General features: G+C 41.6%; 1 protein-coding gene across 2 annotated transcripts in view; it reads right to left on the reverse strand.

The window, feature by feature from the left end:
* Window positions 1-21,870, reverse strand: part of MIPEP (mitochondrial intermediate peptidase) — a 52,475-nt gene that overhangs the window by 12,161 nt on the left and 18,444 nt on the right. For both annotated transcript variants that reach the window (XM_053385886.1, XM_053385887.1), the window contains exons 12-16: window positions 20,792-20,869; window positions 20,067-20,271; window positions 17,829-17,938; window positions 9,910-9,984; window positions 4,884-5,003 (exon numbers count right to left, since the gene is read on the reverse strand). In XM_053385886.1, the coding sequence (XP_053241861.1) occupies window positions 4,884-5,003; window positions 9,910-9,984; window positions 17,829-17,938; window positions 20,067-20,271; window positions 20,792-20,869 (588 nt within the window). The remainder of the gene's footprint in view (window positions 1-4,883; window positions 5,004-9,909; window positions 9,985-17,828; window positions 17,939-20,066; window positions 20,272-20,791; window positions 20,870-21,870) is intronic.

The raw sequence follows: 21,870 nt of genomic DNA on the forward strand, positions 1-21,870 counted from the left end.
CGGAATGGGGATTAACTATTTAAGCTGGCAGGCAAATCAGAAGTAACAAGACTGTAAATCAGAAGCTATAATTTCTCCTAATATGACATCTCCCTATTGATCTTCATTCATAATGAAAACTTCGACAATATCCTTAAAGGGTGTCCTGGGTAATTAGAAAAAAGTACTGTGCCACATAAAGTATGGTTTAAAGAGAAAGTCTTTGCAATCGTGTATAGCCTCCTTCAGGATAATTAATTGTACGTCAAAATGTTTTGATGCATGAAAATGTTTTGGGGCTAGTTTACTGTTTTCATTAAGGAACAGGTAACATGACAGCAAATGTAAGGAGAAGCATACCAGCATGTGCCAGCAATGTAATACTATTGTGAAGCCTGTAGAATACTGTGGGTGATATTGAATCAAGTTTTACTCATAGTAGACCTTTTGAAGTTAATGGACATTAGCCACATTAATGAATTTCCATGGGTCTCTTCTGAATAAAACATAGTTCAATACCTCCCTATGTTTTGCAATGCAGTGCCTGCAAAGGGATGGTCTGTTTCACTATGTCTTGGGCTGTAAAGAGAATTGCATTTCATTAAAGGTAACCTGGCCCTGTACGTGATGTACGGGAAAGGCATTCTAGCATAACAACTTGAGATGAATGCTTCAAACTCAATGAAATTCATGAATGCTATGCTTCAGAAAGCAGGAATGAACAAGATGAATCAGACCAGATACATGCCTTAGGCAAGTGAACTAATAAGGCAAATGCTGTAAAAGCAAGTTAAGTTACAAGTAAATAAATGATAAAAGCCACGGTTGCTGGCAAGGGCCGCTTTCCCAAGCCAAAAGATGGCAATCTGGTAGAAGGTGAAGCAAAACCTATCCACTGAGCTACCTACCCACCCAGAGTGAAAATGTCCTTGAGTCTCCTAGAATCCCACCCGGTACAACATTCCATTAGACTAGACAACAACAAAACTGCTTCCTGGTCTCTGATTGGGGGTGGGGGGACTTAAGGTTGCCTCTGATGCTATCACTCTCTTTGTGTGAATGTATGGGCAAACAGCATTATTAAGTTATTGCAACATTTTATAATCCCCTGTGGGTCATCCTGTTCTGTATGTTTATGAAGTGGTAAAGATTTTGTGATTAGGTTGCTCATTCTCCCTGAGAGTCTTCTTGGTAACTCAAAGAAGCTTACATGTTTAATGAGGTACCTTCTCTTAGCTATTTTATAACCCAAAGATGGCGATAAGCGCAGAATATCTTAAATAATGCCTTGTTTTCCTGTAGGGAAAGCAATCTACTCACTGGGATTGTTTCTAGCCACGGTGGCCATATGGTACAAGAGTAGGGGAGGGCTGCTGCCTTCATGCCCTGGTTCACAAAAGCATGGGGCTGGCCATTGCAGGAGAGAGGATGCTGGACTAGACGGGCCTTTGTTCTGTTCCAGCAAGGCCCTCCTAACATTTTTATGTCCTCTTAGTCATAGACAGTGGATTTAAGCCTTATGGGAGAATGGGTCATCAGCAACCGCCTCAAATACATATGGCCCCAAGTATTATTTTCCATTTTCTGCTAACTTGCAAAAGTAGATAAATAGGGACCGCTTACCAGCGGGAAGGTAAACGGCGTTCCGTGTGCTGCGCTGGCTCGCCAGATGCAGCGATGTCACGCTGGCCACGTGACCCGGAAGTGTCTGCGGACAGCGCTGGCTCCCGGCCTATAGAGTGAGATGAGCGCACAACCCCAGAGTCTGTCAAGACTGGCCCGTACGGGCAGGGGTACCTTTAATGCATAGTGTTGGACTATGACCTGGGGGGACTAGGGTTCAAATCCCCCCCTCAGCCATGAAGCTCATGGGGTGACCTTGAGCCAGTCACAGCTTCTCAGCCTAAACTACCCCACAGGATTGATATGGGGATTAAATGGGGATGAATGGACCAAGAATGCCACCTTGAACTCCTTAGTGAAAAGGTGAGATATAAATGCAATGAATAATTACATAAATAATTTAAGTCCAACTCTAATGTGAACGTATGTGAACTGTGCACACACAGGTAAGTGTCTACAGTTGCAGCTTAAAATAATACAGGAAGGGGGTATTCTAAAGTCAGGAATAGGAAAGTAAAAAACAAAAACAAAAAAGCACCCTGAGATTTTGAAAAGCGAGTCAAACGAGAGATTAAAGTTTCAATTTATAACACTTCTGTGTTTTTATTACCAACTCATAAATAAACCCAGCAAGACAAGGGATATAAATATTTTTGTAGTAGTTTATATTGGAGAAGAGGAAAGGAATTTCACATTCAATTAACCACTTAGGTGTTTCTGGAAAGATACCATATGGTCCTTGAATTATTAATTATAGCTTTTTAATGGATTATTGCATGTCAGGGCTGAAAGAGCAGTGGCTCTTGGGAACTGGAGTCTTCCCAAGGCATATCATATGGCCATAGTGCCCAGGAAGAGTGGCATATTGGGACAATGCGGAGGGTCCTCCCTTCCTTCCCAAGCCCTTTTGCAGTTGCTGCAGCTACAAGTAAAGGAAGGAGAGGAGAGGTCACTTTGGTAGCTGGCATGGAGAGACTAGGAACTCTTCTGTGACCCAGATATTGATCCAGGTTAGCAAAAGGTGTTGCAGGGAGTAGTCCAGGGATTCCTAAAAGTTAACGTCTCCTCGAAGGCACGCTTTTAAGTATCCTAGAAATTCATTTCCAAGCCAGGCTCTGGCAAAATCTAATCACATCCCTGGTCCTATATATGCTCACTGCTATATGTGGGTCAATGAGGTCTGCAGGCTTCAGAAGAAAGCTCCCAGATTGTATAGAATGCATATTGACTTGTGCCCAAACTCCCCATACATTATGGGGGAAGGCCATTCAGTCACACAGAAAGTAGAGGATGGGGACCCCAATTTTTTTCCACAGGCTGCAGACTTAGTGCCACACTACACAGGATCCCAGGAAATTCCAGCCACCCTGAGCGACTCTTGAGGGCGGGGGGATGTAGTCTGAAGGGGGAAGCCAGCAACCCCTCAATGTGTAAGCAAAATGCTACGTTATTACCAAAATGGCGCTGTGGGTTAAACCACAGAGCCTAAGGCTTGCCGATCAGAAGGTCGGCGGTTCGAATCCCCGCGACAGGGTGAGCTCCCATTGTTTGTTCCCAGCTCCTGCCAACCTAGCAGCTCGAAAGCACGTCAAAGTGCAAGTAGATAAATAGGTACTGCTCCAGCGGGAAGGTAAACGGCGTTTCCATGTGCTGCTCTGGTTCGCCAGAAGTGGCTTAGTCATGCTGGCCACATGACCCAGAAGCTGTATGCCGGCTCCCTCAGCCAATAAAGCGAGATGAGCGCCACAACCCCAGAGTCGGTCACGACTGGACCTAATGGTCAGGGGTTCCTTTACCTTTACCCAAAGTAAAGGTAAAGGACCCCTGGGTGATTAAGTCCAGTCAAAATCCAGTCACACTATGGGGTGTGGCGCTCATCTTGCTTTTCAGGCCGAGGGAGCCAGCGTTTGTCCACAGCCAGCTTTTGGGGTCATGTGGCCAGCATGACTAAACCACTTCTGGCACAACCCTATTACTAAAAAAGCACTAATGCTACAGTCATAAAGGGCTGGATTTCATGAGGTCAGTTTTTCCTTAAAAGCTTCAAGTGGTTTACAATTTGACAACTTCCAAACATTCTGCTTCAAGAACTGTGAAAAACTGGGGAGAAATGTTTCCTGGAAACTGTTGGCCTCACTTCAAAGGAAGATCGTTGGCTTAAGCTCTACTAAATTAATAGCTCCAGTTAGTCACAACTAACTTGCCCCATTGATTTCAATGGGACCTAAGTGGGATTCAGTTTTCTTGTGATCATTATCTGTAGCTTTTCTGTTCAAATGAAGAAATGAAAGGGCTTCTCTTTTAAAAAAAAAAGCAATCCAAGATTCATGAGCTGGTTTTCAAAGTACTAACTTTGTTATGGTTTTGAAATGAATGCTGAGTTTATGAAACCACCTTTATAAAACAATAACCAGAGACTATTTACGGAAAAATCCACAAAGGGTTTGTTACACATTCATTTAATTTTCCTCTTCCTACACGCAGTCTCGTAAAACCTGGTTTTACAGTGTACTTTAAGATGACCCAGTTGAAAGTTAATCCAAGGGTATACAATTTGTATAAACAAATGGGTTTTCCACTTTGGCTGAAGCAGCAAGTTACAAGCATTCCAAAACTAAAGGATGTTTTCACAAGCGTCTCTAAAATCTGAATTTTTGAATTTTCTGGGTTTGCAAATTGAATGAAAGAGCCACACTGACCACAACATATATTTCACTTAAAAATGACCCACTTCTGCTTTCTGTACAACATTGTAAAAACACTCAGAAGTTCTTCAATGCATATTTAAACTGTTTGTAGCCTCACTTGTGTAAAATGCACGCTGACTAATGACTACATTATACCCTTTAGGAAATTGAAAATAAAGTAACAGCCAAACATTTTGAAGTAGTCTCAATATTTTTTCTATGCTTTGCAGTAAGCCTAAACTATGCCTGGGGTCCAGACAGCTACCTTAGGTGCATCCAAGTCACTGGTCTTATTCAAGGATGTTTTTACTTGCCCCTCCTGTTTTGAATGTTAGACTCCTCACCTCAAGCTATATTATTACTAGTAGCATTTATTTTACTTGTGAATTGCTTCCCGTGAGTCATCCCAAAGCAATTTGCAATATAATAACAGATATAAAACAGTTCCACAGATAAAAAACTTTTTAAAAAGATAACATAAAATCATTTGGGTGGTAGTCAACTAATTTTTACTCAGAAATTAATGAACATGACTAAGTCCATTAACCTTTGTTTTCTTTTAAAATATCAATCCGGATGAAATATGGTACTCACAGTATTAGGAACGTATGGCAATCCATAGAATTTCTCTTGAGTTTCCTTCAAAATCTCTGTGGTTGACTTCTCTAGAGGATGTTTCCCATGGTATATTTGGTCCAAGACAGCATAAAAGATCTAGATAGATAATATATATATACTGAGCTATGGCTCACTCTTGCTATTGAGCATGTGGCTAACAAATTCAGACATGCAGCAGAATAAAAGAGATTAAAATACATGTATTCCCTTACTTTTCTTCATGAGAATAATATAGAATAACGTTCAGAATAATACTAATTTTATTATTATTTGTATCTTGCCCACCTGACTGAGTTGCCCCAGCCATCTGGGTGGCTTCCAAATATATAGGTAAAAGGTAAAGGACCCCTGGAGGGTTAAGTCCAGTCAAGGGCAACTATGGGGTCGCGGCGCTCATCTCACTTTCATGCCGAAGGAGCTGGCGTTTGTCCACAGACAGTTTTCCAGGTTATGTGACAAGCATGGCTAAACCGCTACTGGAGCACAGAGGACCGTGATGAGTGCCAGAGTGCACGGAAATGCCATTTACCTTCCTGCTGCAGCTGTACCTATTGATCTACTTGTACTGGTGTGCTTTTGAACTGCTAGGTTGGCAGGAGCTGGGACAGAGCAATGGAAGCTCACCCTGCTGCAGGGATTCAAACCACCGACCTTCCGATCAGCAAGCCCAAGAGGCTCAGTGGTTTAGACCACAACGCCACCCGCAACACACACATACACAAATAAAAAAATAAAAACATAATTCTGTTCACATGTTCAATACTGGGGAAGAGTTTTAGTTCAGTAAAAGAGGATACGGTTTGTATGGAGAAGACTCTAGCTACAGTCCCTGGAATCTCCGAAAGACCTGTGTCTTTAAACTTGGACAGCTACTACCAATCAGCATAGATAACACTGAGCTAGATGGTGATCTGATTCTGCCCAATACACCTTCCTATGATGTTCCCATTCTCAAGTCTTGTGTATGCACAAAAATCCTGCTTTTTCAAAAGGAAGCCGCCATACATCCATAGGACTTCAGCCTGATCCTTAAAAGATACCATACTGTCGCATCACGTAGGTGTGCACACGTGTCTTATCGACTCTTGTATTACAAAAGCATCCTCCACACAGCCATCAGGATCTTTATTTCTGCACAGCTGTTATTAAAGGACACCTGAGCAAATCCAAGGCTTCCACTTCTTGCGTCAGTACTAATTTCTAGCTAAATACCTGGGGTTAATAGGAACAAGTCAGGGAGACGGGAAAACAAAGGAGAAATCAAGCCCTATGGTGGATCCACCAGCATATTTTTGCAGTGTTATTTGAACAGCAGCTAATATATTGAAGGCAGGCTGGGACATATGGTTGGTTTCTAGCCAAATTTTGATTGAGGCCATCATTGATGTGCTATTTATAAAGAAACACTGCAGAAACCGGGGGGGGGGGGGTTACTCCATCTTTTGCTTTTGACATCTTAATAACTGGTCTTATCAATCAAAGCCTAGAGCAAAGTTATAAAGAATCAAATTATAATTAATTTGAGTCATGAATGGTTGCTGTACATTAAAAATATACTGTCTTTTTTTTTTTTTTTTACAGGGTGGCAGTCATTATCCCCACTGCAGTCTTTGTGGGAGTGGCAAGATGTGGATTCCAAACCATGAGAAGAACATCTTCAAGAAAAACCAAACCCCAGTATTGTACCACATAAATTCTCATGGAAAACTATAGTGGTGGGGAGAATTCCTTCCCAGGTCCTTTTCAAACTAGTCTTAGAACATAAAGACAGGGTTCTGGTGTCCTCCCAGTACTGCCACAATCTCTCATCCCACAAAAGAGCTCGCACTAGAAATTTGGATGGAAAGTAACATTTTGTAAGATAGTGCATCTAAAATGAAACGAGAGGATTCACCAGAATTACCGACTTTTAGGTCTCATGTGCTTCTCTTTCCCAATTAAGGCAACATGGCTGAAAAATGCTTAATACTGATTGAATTGCACCAAGATATTTCTTGGCACAAAGAAGCACCGATTTATCAGTCCTGTGCTCTGTGGAACTTGGCACAGAACATTATAACATGACCTTGCCACCCACTTATCTCTCATCTGGTGAGAGGCCTGTAAAAACTCAATTACTATGAAGCTCTACAACTTTTATAGATATGCCAGTACTTGTGCCTGGAGGCTCCCTTATTCTGCTTTTTGGCGGGGCAAAAATTAAATTACTTCAGATTGCAGGAGGGTTATTCTGTTTTGGATCACCTCATCTGTTTGTTTGTTTTTCTAAAGATCCTTACACCTGAAAATATAACCCATGAGGGAGAGAGCTGGACTGTGTGAAATAAGGGTTTAAATGCAACTACCCATGTGAAAGGGACGCGGGTGGCGCTGTGGGTAAAATCTCAGCTCCTAGGACTTGCCGATCGCATGGTCGGCGGTTCGAATCCCCGCGGCGGGGTGCGCTCCCGTTGCTCGGTCCCAGCGCCTGCCAACCTAGCAGTTCGAAAGCACCCCCGGGTGCAAGTAGTTAAATAGGGACCGCTTACTAGCGGGAAGGTAAACGGCGTTTCCGTGTGCGGCTCTGCCTCGCCAGGGTAGCTTCGTCACGCTGGCCACGTGACCCGGAAGTGTCTGCGGACAGCGCTGGCTCCCGGCCTATAGAGTGAGATGAGCGCACAACCCTAGAGTCTGTCAAGACTGGCCCGTACGGGCAGGGGTACCTTTACCTTTACCTTTACCTACCCATGTGAAACAGTACAGTTCAGAAAAGACTCTTGCGATATGTGAAAGGAGAACAAAAAGCCTCTACCCTAGATTTGGAATTCCAAATATTCCCAGTCAAACTGTGGGTTTGGAGAGAACTGAAGGGGAAAGAGCTAAGAATTTAAAGTTATAATTATCTAAGCCTTGATATCCTGTAGAGGCTTGGAGGAGACAGACATTTAACCACAATTATGTTTCAGACTGTCCTTGTTCTTTGTGGAATGAGGTGGGTGACCTATGCATAACTCTTAGTCACCCTGCAATTTCCAAAGCAAGCTTGGTGTTGGAGAAATTGCTATGACTGCCAAGGCTGCTTTTAAAGCTCTTGATGTCATGACAGAAGGGCTCAGCATGTTCCAGGATGGTATATTTTTTAAGCAGCAAACCTGAGAAAAGGCAGGACGGTTTTCTCCATCACTGGGACCTTATGATCAACTCAGATATCCCCCTACCCATCTCAGTTCAGATAGCAGACTGCAAGGGCACAAGAAAAGCATTCTATGTACTTGCCCTCCACTTGTTTCATTCATTCATTCATTCATTCATATATATATATATATTCTTCAAGCACTGTATCTCATGTTAAGGGAAATAAACGAAAAGGGAGATAGCAGGTGCTTTTCTTACCCAATAAGCTAGAAGTTCTAATTATTTTGTTCACTGATTAATCTCCCCAAAAAGAGCTCTTTTAATAATTTGAGACCCATAAACAAACCAAATGCATTTTCATTAAAATAAACACAACTGAAAGCTTTATTCAGTATTTTCTTAGAGATGAACTTCCTTGGGGAAGATTTTTTATGATTAAGCCAATATGTTATGTGCGTAAATTACCTAAAATAGAATCAGTTCTCGTTTAGAATGTTCAAATGCATTTCCTCTTTAGAATAAATTAGATTTGGGTTCATAAATAAATAAATACATTTACATACTAGATTAGCTCGTGATTTCCCCCGAAATGCATTTATTTATTATAGATTTGTTCTGGCTTATGCATTTATCAGAGTCTTTAGAAATAAGCATGTAAACATTTCTAACGGATTATGTTGCTTCTGTTAGAATGATTAGTTTTTGGAAAAGCACATGGCGACTTATGAACCATTCAAGTCCATTGCCAGAATGAAAACTTGGCTTGCATGCTCTTGTTCTGCATATTTATATTTTAGGCTGACAGTTTCCAGTGCCTTTTATTTAATGGAGCCACAAAATAAAGCTGCAACACCATGCACGCTTAATTTGCAGACGTCCCACTGAAGTTAGAGGGAATATATATATATATATATATATATATATATATATATATATATCACAACATTAACCAAGAAAAAAGAAGAAACAAAAAACAAAGTAATACACAATTTGGCTTTGATAAGGCCTCACATTATTTGGCCTCATCCTCCAATCCAGAGGTCACAAGCAAGACATTTAGATTCAGGAACCCACTATAATCTATCATAAGGAAGCAGGAACAATCATTCTATCTGTGCACCAAATTTAGAGATCAAAGGCACACCATGGGGCTAGTGCAGATGTAAGGCTGGCTCTTTGTTACCCATGACCAAGAAAAGTGGGAGGCAGCTATCCTCCCATCTTCTCTTCATTCCCACTCTGCCTTAACTAGAGTTCAGATAAATATTGGCACTGACCTTCAACCAGTTCACACTAACCAAGTTTGCCTTTAAACTAGGATCTGAACCCCAGTTTAAACTGCAGTTTCAGATCCTGATTAAAAGGAAACCTAGTTCAGCACTAGCACTAGTCAACATCAGAGGGAAGTTAGGCAGAGGGGAATTCACTCTAGTGTTTGGAAGATGTGCTTCTGAAGCTGTCTGTCTCTTTTTTAATTGAAGTCAAGAAGAAACCAGAGTTAAAATTCACATCACTCCATAGAAGTAAGTTTTCACTGGCTGCTGCACAATGTAGAAATCTCTTTCCCTACAGTTCCCTGAACTTTTTCTAATAGCATTGCAGACTTAAAAAAACTTAGACTGACTTTTGACTGTCAAGTTTTAGCTTTAAGAAAAGTTTATTTGAATATGTATTACTTTCAAACTGCAACTCATTCTACACTTAAGAGTCGGTGACATTAAAATCCCATAAAGTTTTAAAGTAATTCATTTTAAGTATTCAACAGTTGTACAAATGTGCCAAAGAATCTGCATCACTGAGTCATAACTTTAAAATGATGCTGTGCTAATCTTAAGATCTTTTCCAACTTCATAGTAAGGTTAAAATCACATAGAAGCAAACAACATACCTGAAGCTGCATGTCGGCAGCAGCACAAACTTTCTTAGATTCGCAGAGTCTTGACACCATATGTTTGGGCAATGGCTTGAAAAATAAAAAAAAAAGATGGGGAGATGGAAATCTTTTAAACAATTTTAAAATAGACTCAATGAACAGACAAAGTAACAGTCACGTGCAAGTAAAATGTGTATTTAATTGTATGCTGGAAAAGAACATGGCTCAGGGCTCTCTGTTGCTTCTACCACCTATTTCGCATCTTGATTGTTTAATGAAAGGACACTTGGCTTGGCTTTTCTTGCTAGCTTCTAGTCTGGAGAAGGTAAATGGTTGTGCAAGTAAAAACATAGCCAGGTGCTTGCTTAGGACCTGGAGAAGAAGTAGCAATAGTTGGATCAGCATGTCACACAAAGTATCTTCTTCCAGCGGAGAAGAAAAGTTAAGGTTTCCCTCTTCTCACAGACGAGAATAAAACCAGCAGAAAAAGCAGGTAGGAAGAAATGGAATCTCTGCTCCAGATTTTTGGGGGGATGAAGAGGTAGGAAAAACACAAAGGAGAAAGGAAAGGAAAAAATCAAAGGGGAAACTTGAAATCAAAGACAGATGGGGGAAAAGAGAGGATCCCTGTCTGCTTTGGGCAAAGGCAGACAGGGGCAGAACTGAAAGAGAAGCTACAGGAAATCGATCACATCACATGTTCCTTACTTGGGCAAACCATAAGACACAACCCATCAGGTGGATGTATCGCATGCCAGCCAGGGAAACACTAGTTCTCTTCTTGTTACAAATCCACACCACGTCAAGATACACAGACAGGTAAACTATTCCAGGCAAACAAACACTCCCTTTTATGATAGAAGAAAGTATCTATTGTTAGCTATGAGGAGAAAGGTAAGAAGAAAGATGCTTAATTTGATATAGCTTCTCAAATTAAAAAAATGGAGCGAGAATAAAATAAATTAGAAGTCTGAAGACAAAACTATATGCTACTAACAACACTGTATATCTTTTTGTCCAGTTTTCCCCTCTCCTCTATAATACAGCCTATCTCCTGGGATCATCCTGATATGTGTTTACCTGGCCCTAACAACATGAAGGAACAGATTAAGTTTTTCTATACAATACAGAGTGAAGTGCGAAGACTGAACACGGAATGCTTCTTACTAATTTATACTTGTGCCCTGAGTGTCAGTGTGACCAAATCCTTCAACTTGTTAAAGAGCCTCTGTAGCTTCAAAAATGGAATACAGATGTCTGGCATTTACAAAGAGCCCTTCAGTCATGCCTGAAGCTTTACAGTTGAAGTGTTTAAGAATTGTTCTATCAAAGAATTGTTGCTATTACAAAATAGCAACGTGATCAGGTTCTGTACTAATTATGACATCTAGAAAAACTACTCATGTTAGTAGAACAAAAGCAGCTGCATTGAGAACCAATAAAAACATTATCAGCAAATTAGATGGAAGAGAAAATGGGCAAGAAATGCTCCTAAACTGAAATGCTTCCCATAGTAGTTAACCACACAAGATCTATAATTTTCCCATCCAGAAAATAGCAGTATAGTTTTGAAAACTTAAGAATATCCAGTGTGCAAAGCTGTAATTTAAATCGCACCATTTAAACAGCAGACAATTATTCCACACTGTAGTACAACTGCTATTCTGGGACTTAGCCCCCAGACATGGACCCCTTGATTAGAATGATTTCTAAACGAGAAAAAAGCAGATCTCTTTCCCCACTCCCTCCCACCCAAAAAAAACCCCTGTAAAGAATACAAACATAAACATATAACAGAGACGTAAATGTTAGACCACACACAGGCCTAATCAGCACCATTGCAGATAAAAGCAAGACAGGTGGACCCAAGGCTTTCCTCTTCTTAATAATGAAAGAAATGTTAAACTGAAAATATAACTTAACTCTCTGAAGCTGGTAATTGCTACTTTGCCAGTTAATCCTTTACTCCTCTGAGCTCCAAAGCTGTATCCCAGGTGGCATCTAATGCTTAAAGGTGGGGGGGGGGGAGAGATAAGAGGCTCAAAGAACACTGCATCAGCTCATCCTAGGATTCCCCCTAGACCACATCTGTATAACACAAGATGAGCAGAAGCTGTGGATGAGTGGCTCTGCCTATTCTGGAAGGCAGGAAAATTTAATGTGATAGTGAGAGGAGCAAGTGATAGTCCAGAAAGCCCACCTTTAGGCTGAGTGAAGAAGCCACCTCTGGAGGCCTAAGCTGAGGGTGTGTGGGGACTCCTGCCACTGCCTGCCTCCCAGGCCATTTCTTCTACTTCCCTCCAGTGGAGAAAAACTGTAGGTGGGATTCATCTAAGAAGCCCCATCAGCGGAAGTCCTGAGCAAGGACTTCCACTTACACAACAAGGTATCCCCCTCTCCCCCTGAAATTGGCTCACAGGGGGTGGGAGAACCCCCAGAACATGAGAACCCCCAGAACATGAGAACCCCCAGAACATGAGAACATGGGAGAACCCCCAGAACATGAGGGCACAGTGTTCCACCTGGCAAACGGAAATGCTTGCAGAGATTGAATGTTCCCAATGGTGCAATGCTGAATCCCACCCTTCATGTGCTGCACTTTCTAAGAAAAGCTTACAAAAGGAACCATTTAATTAAATGAATAAATCTGCTGGCCACTGCTGGAAACCAAGTGTTAGCTTGTTGGGTCTATAGTCTGACTCGGCAAGGCTCTTCTTATGTTCTAAACCAGGGATGATGAACCTGTGACCCCAGCCGGATGTTAGTGGACTACAACTTGCATCAGCCCCAGGCATCATGGCTACTGGACAAGGATGCTGGGAGTTGTAATACAATGACCTCTATAAGGATACAGGTTCCCCATTCCTGAACAAAACTTCCTTCTTCCCAGTCATGACCCATCACGGTCACTAAACACCTGAGAAAGAGTCCCCATTTACGCATTCAATATACTCATAGTTGTTGAGGTTTTTTTTTAAAAAAAGAAGTCTACAGTACAAAATATAAACATTTAAAAACTTGGCAGGAGGGAATGGTTTTATTTTATAGGGCTCTAATTTTTAACACAGTTACAGCCAAATTGGCTCTTCTAGTATAACTTTACTTTTTTTGCAGTTTTATACTTTGGCTGTTTCAAATCACATCAAACAGAAACTGAGCCTCAGAGCTGTCAAGTGGTATCCTGTTTTAAACAGAACAAAATAGCAGAACCCTGCTAATTGGTATTTTGGTAAACCACAATCCCACAAATCCTCGCTGAAATGGAAATCCAGGTTTGCAGTTCAGTGAAGCATAGAGCAGGAAGCCCTTTGTTGTCAGGGAATGAGAAACACCACTAACTATGCACCTCTCTGGAATAGTAGAGGGGTGAAAGCATCCCTCCTGACGCAGTTAAACCACCACTGCAGGTAACAGAACAAGGCAGCACTACACATATTTCCCCTCTGCAGTAGGGGTGGGGAATCCCAGGCCCAGGCTCAAATGTGGATCTCTAGGCTTCTTCATCCAGCCCTCAAGACTCTACCTGAGACATACCTCTTTCTTAGGCCTCAGCCCTCAGTAGGCTTGCTCTACACCCTTGTAGACTGTTCCTGCCTGCCTTGAATGTGTCTTCAAATTTTTCCTTGCATGGATGGAGGGGTGTGTGTGTGTGTGTGTGTGTGTGTGTGGAAACCTCTGCTTTCGGCATGACCAGAATATACAAAGGTAAGAGTCAACTTCATCTCTGACAAATTACAAATTAATATGTCCCTGGGGCCAGATAACTTTCACCTAACTGTCCTTAAATCATTGAAATGTGAACTTGCTGAACTTCTGTTTGTTTGTTTTTTTAAAAATGCAACTTATTAAAATTAGCCATATTGCCAAATGATTGGAGGGCAACCAATTGGACACTATGTTGTTGTTTTTTTAAAAAAAGATAGTATCTGGAACCTATGGCTGCTAGCCCAGAGGTAGTCAATGTGGTGCACTCCTGGTGTTGCTGAACTACAACTCCCATTATCCCTGACCACTGACCATGCTGGCTGAGGCCAATGGGAGCTGCAGTCCAGCAACATCTGAAGTGCACCACATAGGCTAGCCCAGGGTAGCCATTTTTCTGCCTCAGGTAAATGGATTATTAAAGCTAGCATTATTAAACCCTTGCTGAGAATTAATCCACATGGTTTCTGCAAAGGGTACTCCTGCCTCAGCAACCTTTTATAATTATTCAAAAATGTCAACCTGTGACAACATATCACTATTTCTAACCGACAGCTCAGATGGCAAATGCCAACATGACTGTAGCCAAAACAGGGCTACTGAAGAACAAAGGGAGAGGGGAGTTATCAGCATGCTCAGGGAACCTTGAGATAAGCAGAAGTACAAAAGCTCTTTTTCAAAAAAACAAAAAACCTAAAGGCGCTATCTCTTCCCAAACATCCCAGTGGAGACTAACCTTACTTTATAGCCACAGTCTCTTGAGAAATGGCTGGAAAATGAAAGGGGAGGGGAGGAATGGGAACGGCCAATGAAGGGGGGACATGGCCACAGAAGTCATGGGACTTCAAAACACTGCCAGTCGCTGGTGGGCAGGAGAAGGCTATTTGATAGAGACTGCAAAGAGTGCAGAGGGGATAAAGAGAGGAGAGGAAGATGAGTGGCTATTTCTATGTCTTTTCCTGAGACTCAGTTAGGAATTGTGTGTGTGTGAGAGAGAGAGGGAGAGGGGGGGGGGACAAACAAACAAACAAACAGAGCTGGATGGAGATGTGAGGTCATGATGATTTTTAGGTCATCAGCACCTAACATAATCAGTCAATCTCTCTCTCTCTCTTACACCCACCCACCCACACCCCTGCCTATCCATCCCATTCCCTCTTCATTTTCTCTTCCTTTCTCACAAAGAAAGTAACTGAGAAAACATATTTTAATGATATTTGTTGTTGCTGTTGTTTAGTCGTGTCCGACTCTTCGTGACCCCATGGACCAGAGCACACTAGGCACTCCTGTCTTCCACTGCCTCCCGCAGTTTGGTCAAACTCATGCTGGTAGCTTTGAGAACACATCTTGTCCTCTGTCGTCCCCTTCTCCTTGTACCCTCAATCTTTCCCAACATCAGGGTCTTTCCCAGGGAATCTTCTCTTCTCATGAGGTGGCCAAAGTATTGGAGCCTCAGCTTCAGGATCTGTCCTTCCAGTGAGCACTCAGGGCTGATTTCCTTCAGAATGGATAGGTTTGATCTTCTTGCAGTCCATGGGACTCTCAAGAGTTTCCTCCAGCACCATAATTCAAAAGCATCAATTCTTCGGTGATCAGCCTTCTTTATGGTCCAGCTCTCACTTCCATACATCACTACTGGGAAAACCATAGCTCTAACTATACGGACCTTTGTTGGCAAGGTGATGTCTCTGCTTTTTAAGATGCTGTCTAGATTCCACTAAATCAGTGAATGTTCAAAAGGCACCAGACTCAAAACCTAGCCTCAGTTTTTTTGTTCTATAACAAAAATGCTTGGTGAAAGCTTTTTGCTTACGTTTTACTAAAGCTGATATAATTGAGAGTGCCAAGTCAAAGCAACAGTTCTCTGAGAGAATCAAATATGGCGAGGAAAGTGAGTAGAATCTGGTCCCACTTCTAAGCACACGAAAAGAAGGTTCCACCAAACAAAAAAGGTCAAAACCAGTTATTAACATAGCAAGCAACAGGTCTGCTCTCAAACTCCGATTGCTCATATTTGTATTCAAAATTACAGGAAATAAAGCATTTGTTATCAAACCCTTTAAAACCAATCACCCTTTAAAAAAGAAAAATAGACAGCTGAGTCAAAAATAATTTTTAAGCTATTCAGAAAGGTGAAAGAAATGCACATTCAGAAACATGACAGCAAAACAGTCGTTTAGGCTCAAGTCCTAATCCCACATTACATTTTATCCTGTCTGCAAGGATGAATTAAAGCTGACTCAATTACTTCCTGGTACACAATGATTCTATGCCAAACGGCTTCCATCACAAAACAGGCCAGGAATATTTAAGGAATGGGGCGCACAGTGCCTGGCTCCAAATTTGTGAGCTAAAAGGAGACAAGGTTTGTAAAGTATCTGGAAAATAGAAGTAGTATATTATACCCTTAAGGCTGCAATCTGAGGCACACTTACCAGAAAGTAAATCCCACTGGATTAGTGGGACTTACTTCCAAGAAAGCGTTCTTAGGATTGCATTGTAAGTATCTTTCTTAAATGTATTTCTCCCTTAAGCCCACATCATTCTATAAATCAGTTCCACAAGGCTAGACAACAGGGCTGACTAAAAAGAAACAAAAGCATCTTTTAAAAGTCAGTATTAAATGTTGAGGTGCCCGTGATATTTTCAACTCTGCAAAATAATATTAAACAAATAAATTCATTGGAATGCACTGGGAGCAACCATCCCAACCGCAACTTTCTATCACCAAGGAATTGCGTGTTACTGATTCTTCTAAGTGATGGCAGCTCCTTGTTAAACACTGACTATCCTGAATTCCCACTGCTGTTTGACAGATTTGTAAGCTCTTAGTTCTTTGAAGAATCGTGTAGCACACTTAGGACTTCAATACAATTTTATTGTTCTAGCCAAAGGCCATGACAAACCTGCTGCAAGAGTACCAATAAAACAATACGGATCATACAGTCATAATATGAGCCAACATCCATGATGTAACAGAGGAGTTACCAGAGACAACAACAAACTCAAATCCAACTTAATATCAAATTAAACCTCTGAATCACCACAACAATTTATAGCAATTTTATCTAACTCAGTCAGGGACTGGCTAGATGAAAAGATGTGGTGAGAGGCACTAGCTGGGGGACCCTCAAGAGAAATCCCAGAGGAGGAAGGCTTAGAACTAGGAGATTGGTGGTGGGACGCTGAGAAAAGGTCAGAGGGAGAAGATGGGGAGCAGGGGCTGGATGCTGAAGGGGCAAGAGGGTTTAGTGAGCAGAGCCTGTGACAGGGAGCAGTTCAGACTCCGAGGTCGAAGCAGAGAAGGGGAGTCAACAGGCTGCTGAAGAATCCAGGGAGTCTCCCTCTCCTGCCGCACCAGGCTCCCCTCCCTGCTGGTCCCCAAGAACATGTAGAATAATGAGGAGAGCAGAACAGAGGCATGCAGGCGCAGTTTGAGACTGCTTGGGAAACATCTGAGAGAGGAGGAGTCTTAGAAAGTGTGGAAAACTAAGACTGCTCCATAGAGCAAGAGCTACTAAGAAGTGTCCCTGGGGTTGTATGCCATTTCCTTGAATAAAGAGTTAACTTCACTGACAATGGAGCCCTGCGTCTTTTGTGCTGACCTGCGTCTGACTCCAGTCCTGACACTCCCTTTTCCTTAGCATCCCTGTCTGCACTGGGCCCCACAAAGGGGAGGGGAGGCAAAGCCAGGAATTAGACCTTGAAAACAGCAGCCATAGTTGAAATGTGTTCAGGTAGATTTCTGGAAACCTTTATAATCCTTCCAGGTCAGGGAGGCAATGGACCACTTGAGGACGAAGATGCACTGGAGTAAGCTTTCTCCAACCTGCTGCCCTCCAGATGTTCCAGACCACAGCTCCCATTAGCCCTATCCAGTACTAATGGAAATTGCTGTTCAAAATGCCTGAAGGGCACCAGGTTTGGGAAGGCTGCCCAAAAGCTTGAGGACACCCCACAGCACTTAGGACTTAATATTTCCAAAGGCTCAAAAATTAAGTTTTTAAAAAGAAAAAGAAAAATGGCAGTCTCAACCATTTTGTTTCTATCACTCAGTTACTTATGGGAAGATACATAAAGGGGAGCATGAGGTATGAGTCTCATGACAAAATATTTCTCCACCTAGTTTCATACATCTGAATCTCTTCTGTTTCCCGCCCGCCCCCCCCCAAACCCCAACAACCCAAAACTCTTATGTTATTTACAATCAGCCTGGTTTTTAGTTATCCTACCTGACCCGTTTTATAGTGCCTTGCAAATTGGTTCACCACTCGATAATCATTTGCAAAATACTCCATCAAGATAGAGGGAACTTCAGCAAAGTCTGTAGAACATCTTGTCCCTATAGAAAAGAAGCAGAAGCATTAACATGCAGGTAGCCATAAAGTTTACATAAATTCTTCTGTCTTCTCCAAAGTTCCTCTTAGCTTTCCATCTGCACTTTTGATGAACTGTGGTAAATCATTCATTAAGTAAATATTTCATTTCTGTAATGTTATTGTACATACTGGCAGAAAAGCTAAATTATAATCCTACATGTTTTACTGCAAATCACAAAGTAAATACAATATTTGAACAGCTGGGTGAGGCACCCTATAAAACTATGGCTCACACCCTTTATAAACTTAAACCAGGCTACAGCCAATCTGGCCCCACTTTAAACATTAAATCCTTAATTGTCGTTACTTTATACCTAATTACAATAAAAATATCAAACTGTGCTTAAAAATTTAATCCCATTTACAAATATTATCATCCCATCTGTCTGATGAGCTAGCACAATTAATGTCCATGTTTGCTTTCCTTTATTGTTCAAGGTATCAGTCACTGACGAGCAGCTTGTTTTGGGGGGGCAGTTACCTCAAGACACCTGATGGTGAAATAACAATTTACAATTAAAGAATTAAGTCCTCATATCTACTCTCTTCTCCCTTGTGATCAGTGGGCTTCAAGCTTTTATAGATTGTCACTTTCTGGAGCTACAAATATTTGTATATTACGATTCCTTGTATGGCAGGGGGTAGGGAACTAGATCCAGCTGGTTGATCCAGTCATGTAACGTAAGGTGACATCATATAACATAAGGTGATTCAAAACTCAAGCTGCAATGGAAAATTCAATCTGGGGATGAAAAGGACCTTCCTTTGAAGTTGCAGCATGTTCAGACCACAGCTGAAAGGAAGAACCTTTGCATCCTTGGCATGAATTCAAGCCGAGGTTCAAAGGAAGGTTTTTCCTGCAACTGGCGCCTACGAGAAAGGTGGGTGTGATTTGCCCAAAGCCACTTGGCAAGCCAGCCTCCAAAACCTGGCAAGCCTAATTAGGCCTGCGGGCTGGAGGTTCCCCGCAACCTGGACTTCTTTCCTCCAGTGTTACTAGATGGGGGGGTCTTGCATTTTTGCAGCGCTCAAACCACAACATGTTGCGATGAAGTTTTGTTTCTTTAGCCTTAGCTGGCAGATCCACTGTGGTCAGGGAGGCTGTGTGGAACATGAGGGTGATGAACACCTACTGAATAGTGCTAGGTTGGGGGGATGCAAATGTACATTTCTCACTCCCAGCACTTCTTCATGAAGCTTGTAGTTAAGCTATAGAATTTGCTCCTACAGGAGGTGGTGGTGGCCACCAACTTGGATGGCTTTAAAAGATGATTGGACAAATTAATGGAGGATAAGGGTTTTAGTGGCGACTAGCCATGATGGCTATGTTCTACCTCCACTGTCAGAGGTGGTATGCCTCTGAATACCAGCTGCTGGGAATCGCAAGTGGGCAGAGTGCTATTCTGCACTTATGCTGCTTGCAGGCTTCCGACAAACACCTGGTTGGCCACTGTGAGAACAGGGTGCTGGACTAGATGGGCCATTGACATGACCCAGCAAGCTCTTCTTATGTTCCCCCACCCCCTGCACTGGATGAGAACTAGTTTAACTACATCATTTAAAGGAGGATAGGAGGAAGAAGAGGAGTAACAGTGAAACAGAGAAATCACAAAGGGTCTGAAGCACAACAGAGTTGGGGCAGGGAGCTTCTGCAACACACCAAAATTCCTAGCTCACCACTTACTACTGATCTGAAAGATTTAAAGATCATTAAATTAAATTCAGAACTATTTTAATGCTAGCAAAATCACCCTTGACATGGATGCAACTGGAATGGAGGCTAAATCTGCTCCCTGCCTCTGCTCACTACTCCACCTATCAAGAATTAAGTCTGTTCCTGCATAGTACCATCCTCGTTTCTGCTCCTTATTCACACAAAGTATGATGGGCAGTTGGGAAAAGGCTTATATGTAATATACAGAAGATAATTTGGAGTAGTTTTTAAAGGCCAGTAAGAAAATTGCTCTCAGCTGCCTTAAAGATAAGACTAAAACCTCTACTTGAAGTACAACCAGATACACCATGTGCAAACTCTGAAAGGGTTGCATGTAAAAATGAAGTACTTGTTTGAACTTTAACCAGTAAGCTTACCAGTGACATGTTGGTATTGAGTCCTTCCCAGCATAGAATGCATGGCATGTCCCATTTCATGGAAGAGATTCTCCATCATCCCAGGAGTAAGCAATGTTGGTGAACTACTAGTGGAATGGGGCAAACTTAGCATAAGGACAACAACAGGAAGCTGGTATTCTCCATTTTCTTTTAGTCTGCCTCCACGTATCGTAAAGTGGCAATCCTATAAATATATATTTAGATCAGAAAAAACTCTCTTTTTCATCAATACTTCACCATACTAATATAATTTAAGACATCCATACAGTTTCAAGCAGTCTCAGAATCTGCTTACAATTATAGAATCGTCTGAAATCAAGCTGTTGCACCGTACCGGAACAGATGGAGTGGCTAAGCAAAGTGAAGCCCTTTGGTTTAACTTGATTGTTTGGCATTCTGCTTATAAGTTTGTTTATCAGTTTATTTTAAATGTGGCAATTCAGTTGAACACTGAGATACTGGGATCAAATTGGGTGCATGCTTTCAGGGCATAATTCTGCTTTTGAAGCTGAAATACCAACTCAACCCTTTGAAGATTTTCCATGATCCCCCCTCCACTAGCAGCCCCCTAGTTCCCTTTTCTACACCCCTTACAAATATCTCCTGACCAGAGATGTGTTTGGAGGGGCACAGGGGGCTGCAGGATCATATTTTGAGAAGAAGAAAAAAGGCTCATAGCGTTTGTAATGTTAGGGAATTGTTACCTGATAAGGCTTGTCTGGTCTTTGAAAAAAATCACAATAGATGTATCCCAATAATCCTTCTTGTTCATGGACAACTGCCTAAAATAAAACAGGAAAGTACTAAGTGAAATACCCAATAACCGATGATGTGCTACTGTAGGCTTTATGGGGGGAACATTCCAAATCTGACCATTTTATATGATTTTACAAAAAAATTTCTCTTTGTTGTAGAATTCAAACTACTACTAGGTGATTCAAGTCCCATTCACAAGATTACTAAAGGTTTTAATATACAAGTTCTACCGCTTATCCAAATGGATGACTCATGAAGCAGTACAAAAATAACCAATACCTTTTAAAGCAATATTTGAGTTTTAAATCTGTTTCACACTACATATATCACAATTAAGCAATATGAACAGAGATCTAATAGGAAGCAGTTATGAAAGATGAGACAGGAATAGTTTATCCACTTTACAGATGTTTGATGGAATGACAGCTCCTGCTGTTACTTGGACTTTGAAGTATAAGTGAGAAAGGAAATTTTGGAACAAGAAGGTGACAGATTGAAACTGCAGAGTTTTGAAAAATTAAAAGATAAAGTGCGAGATTGGCTTCATTATTATCAAATAAGAGAGGCCTATAATTTGGACAGAAAAATTGGCTTCCAGGTGGAGAAATCGAAATTGGAAACAGAACTGTTAGAACCAAAAACTAAGATTTTGTCAAAGATGTATAACTTGCTGTTGAAATGGAACACGCAGGACGAAACGGTTAAATCAGCAATGATTAAATGGGCGCAGGATCTAGGTCATAACATTATGTTTGCTGACTGGGAGCAGTTGTGGACCACCAGTATGAAGTTTACGGCATGCATTGCCTTAAAGGAGAATATTATGAAAATGATTTACAGGTGGTACATGACCCCAGTCAAGCTTGCAAAAATTTATCACCTGCCTGACAACAAGTGTTGGAAATGTAAAGAAGCTGAGGGAACATTCTTTCACCTTTGGTGGACGTGCCCTAGGGTTAAGGCTTACTGGGAAACAATATATAATGAACTGAAGAAGGTATTTAAATTTACCTTTCCTAAGAAACCA

The sequence above is a fragment of the Podarcis raffonei genome, chromosome 4 (assembly GCF_027172205.1).
Source record: "Podarcis raffonei isolate rPodRaf1 chromosome 4, rPodRaf1.pri, whole genome shotgun sequence".
In the NCBI taxonomy this organism is placed as follows: domain Eukaryota; kingdom Metazoa; phylum Chordata; class Lepidosauria; order Squamata; family Lacertidae; genus Podarcis; species Podarcis raffonei.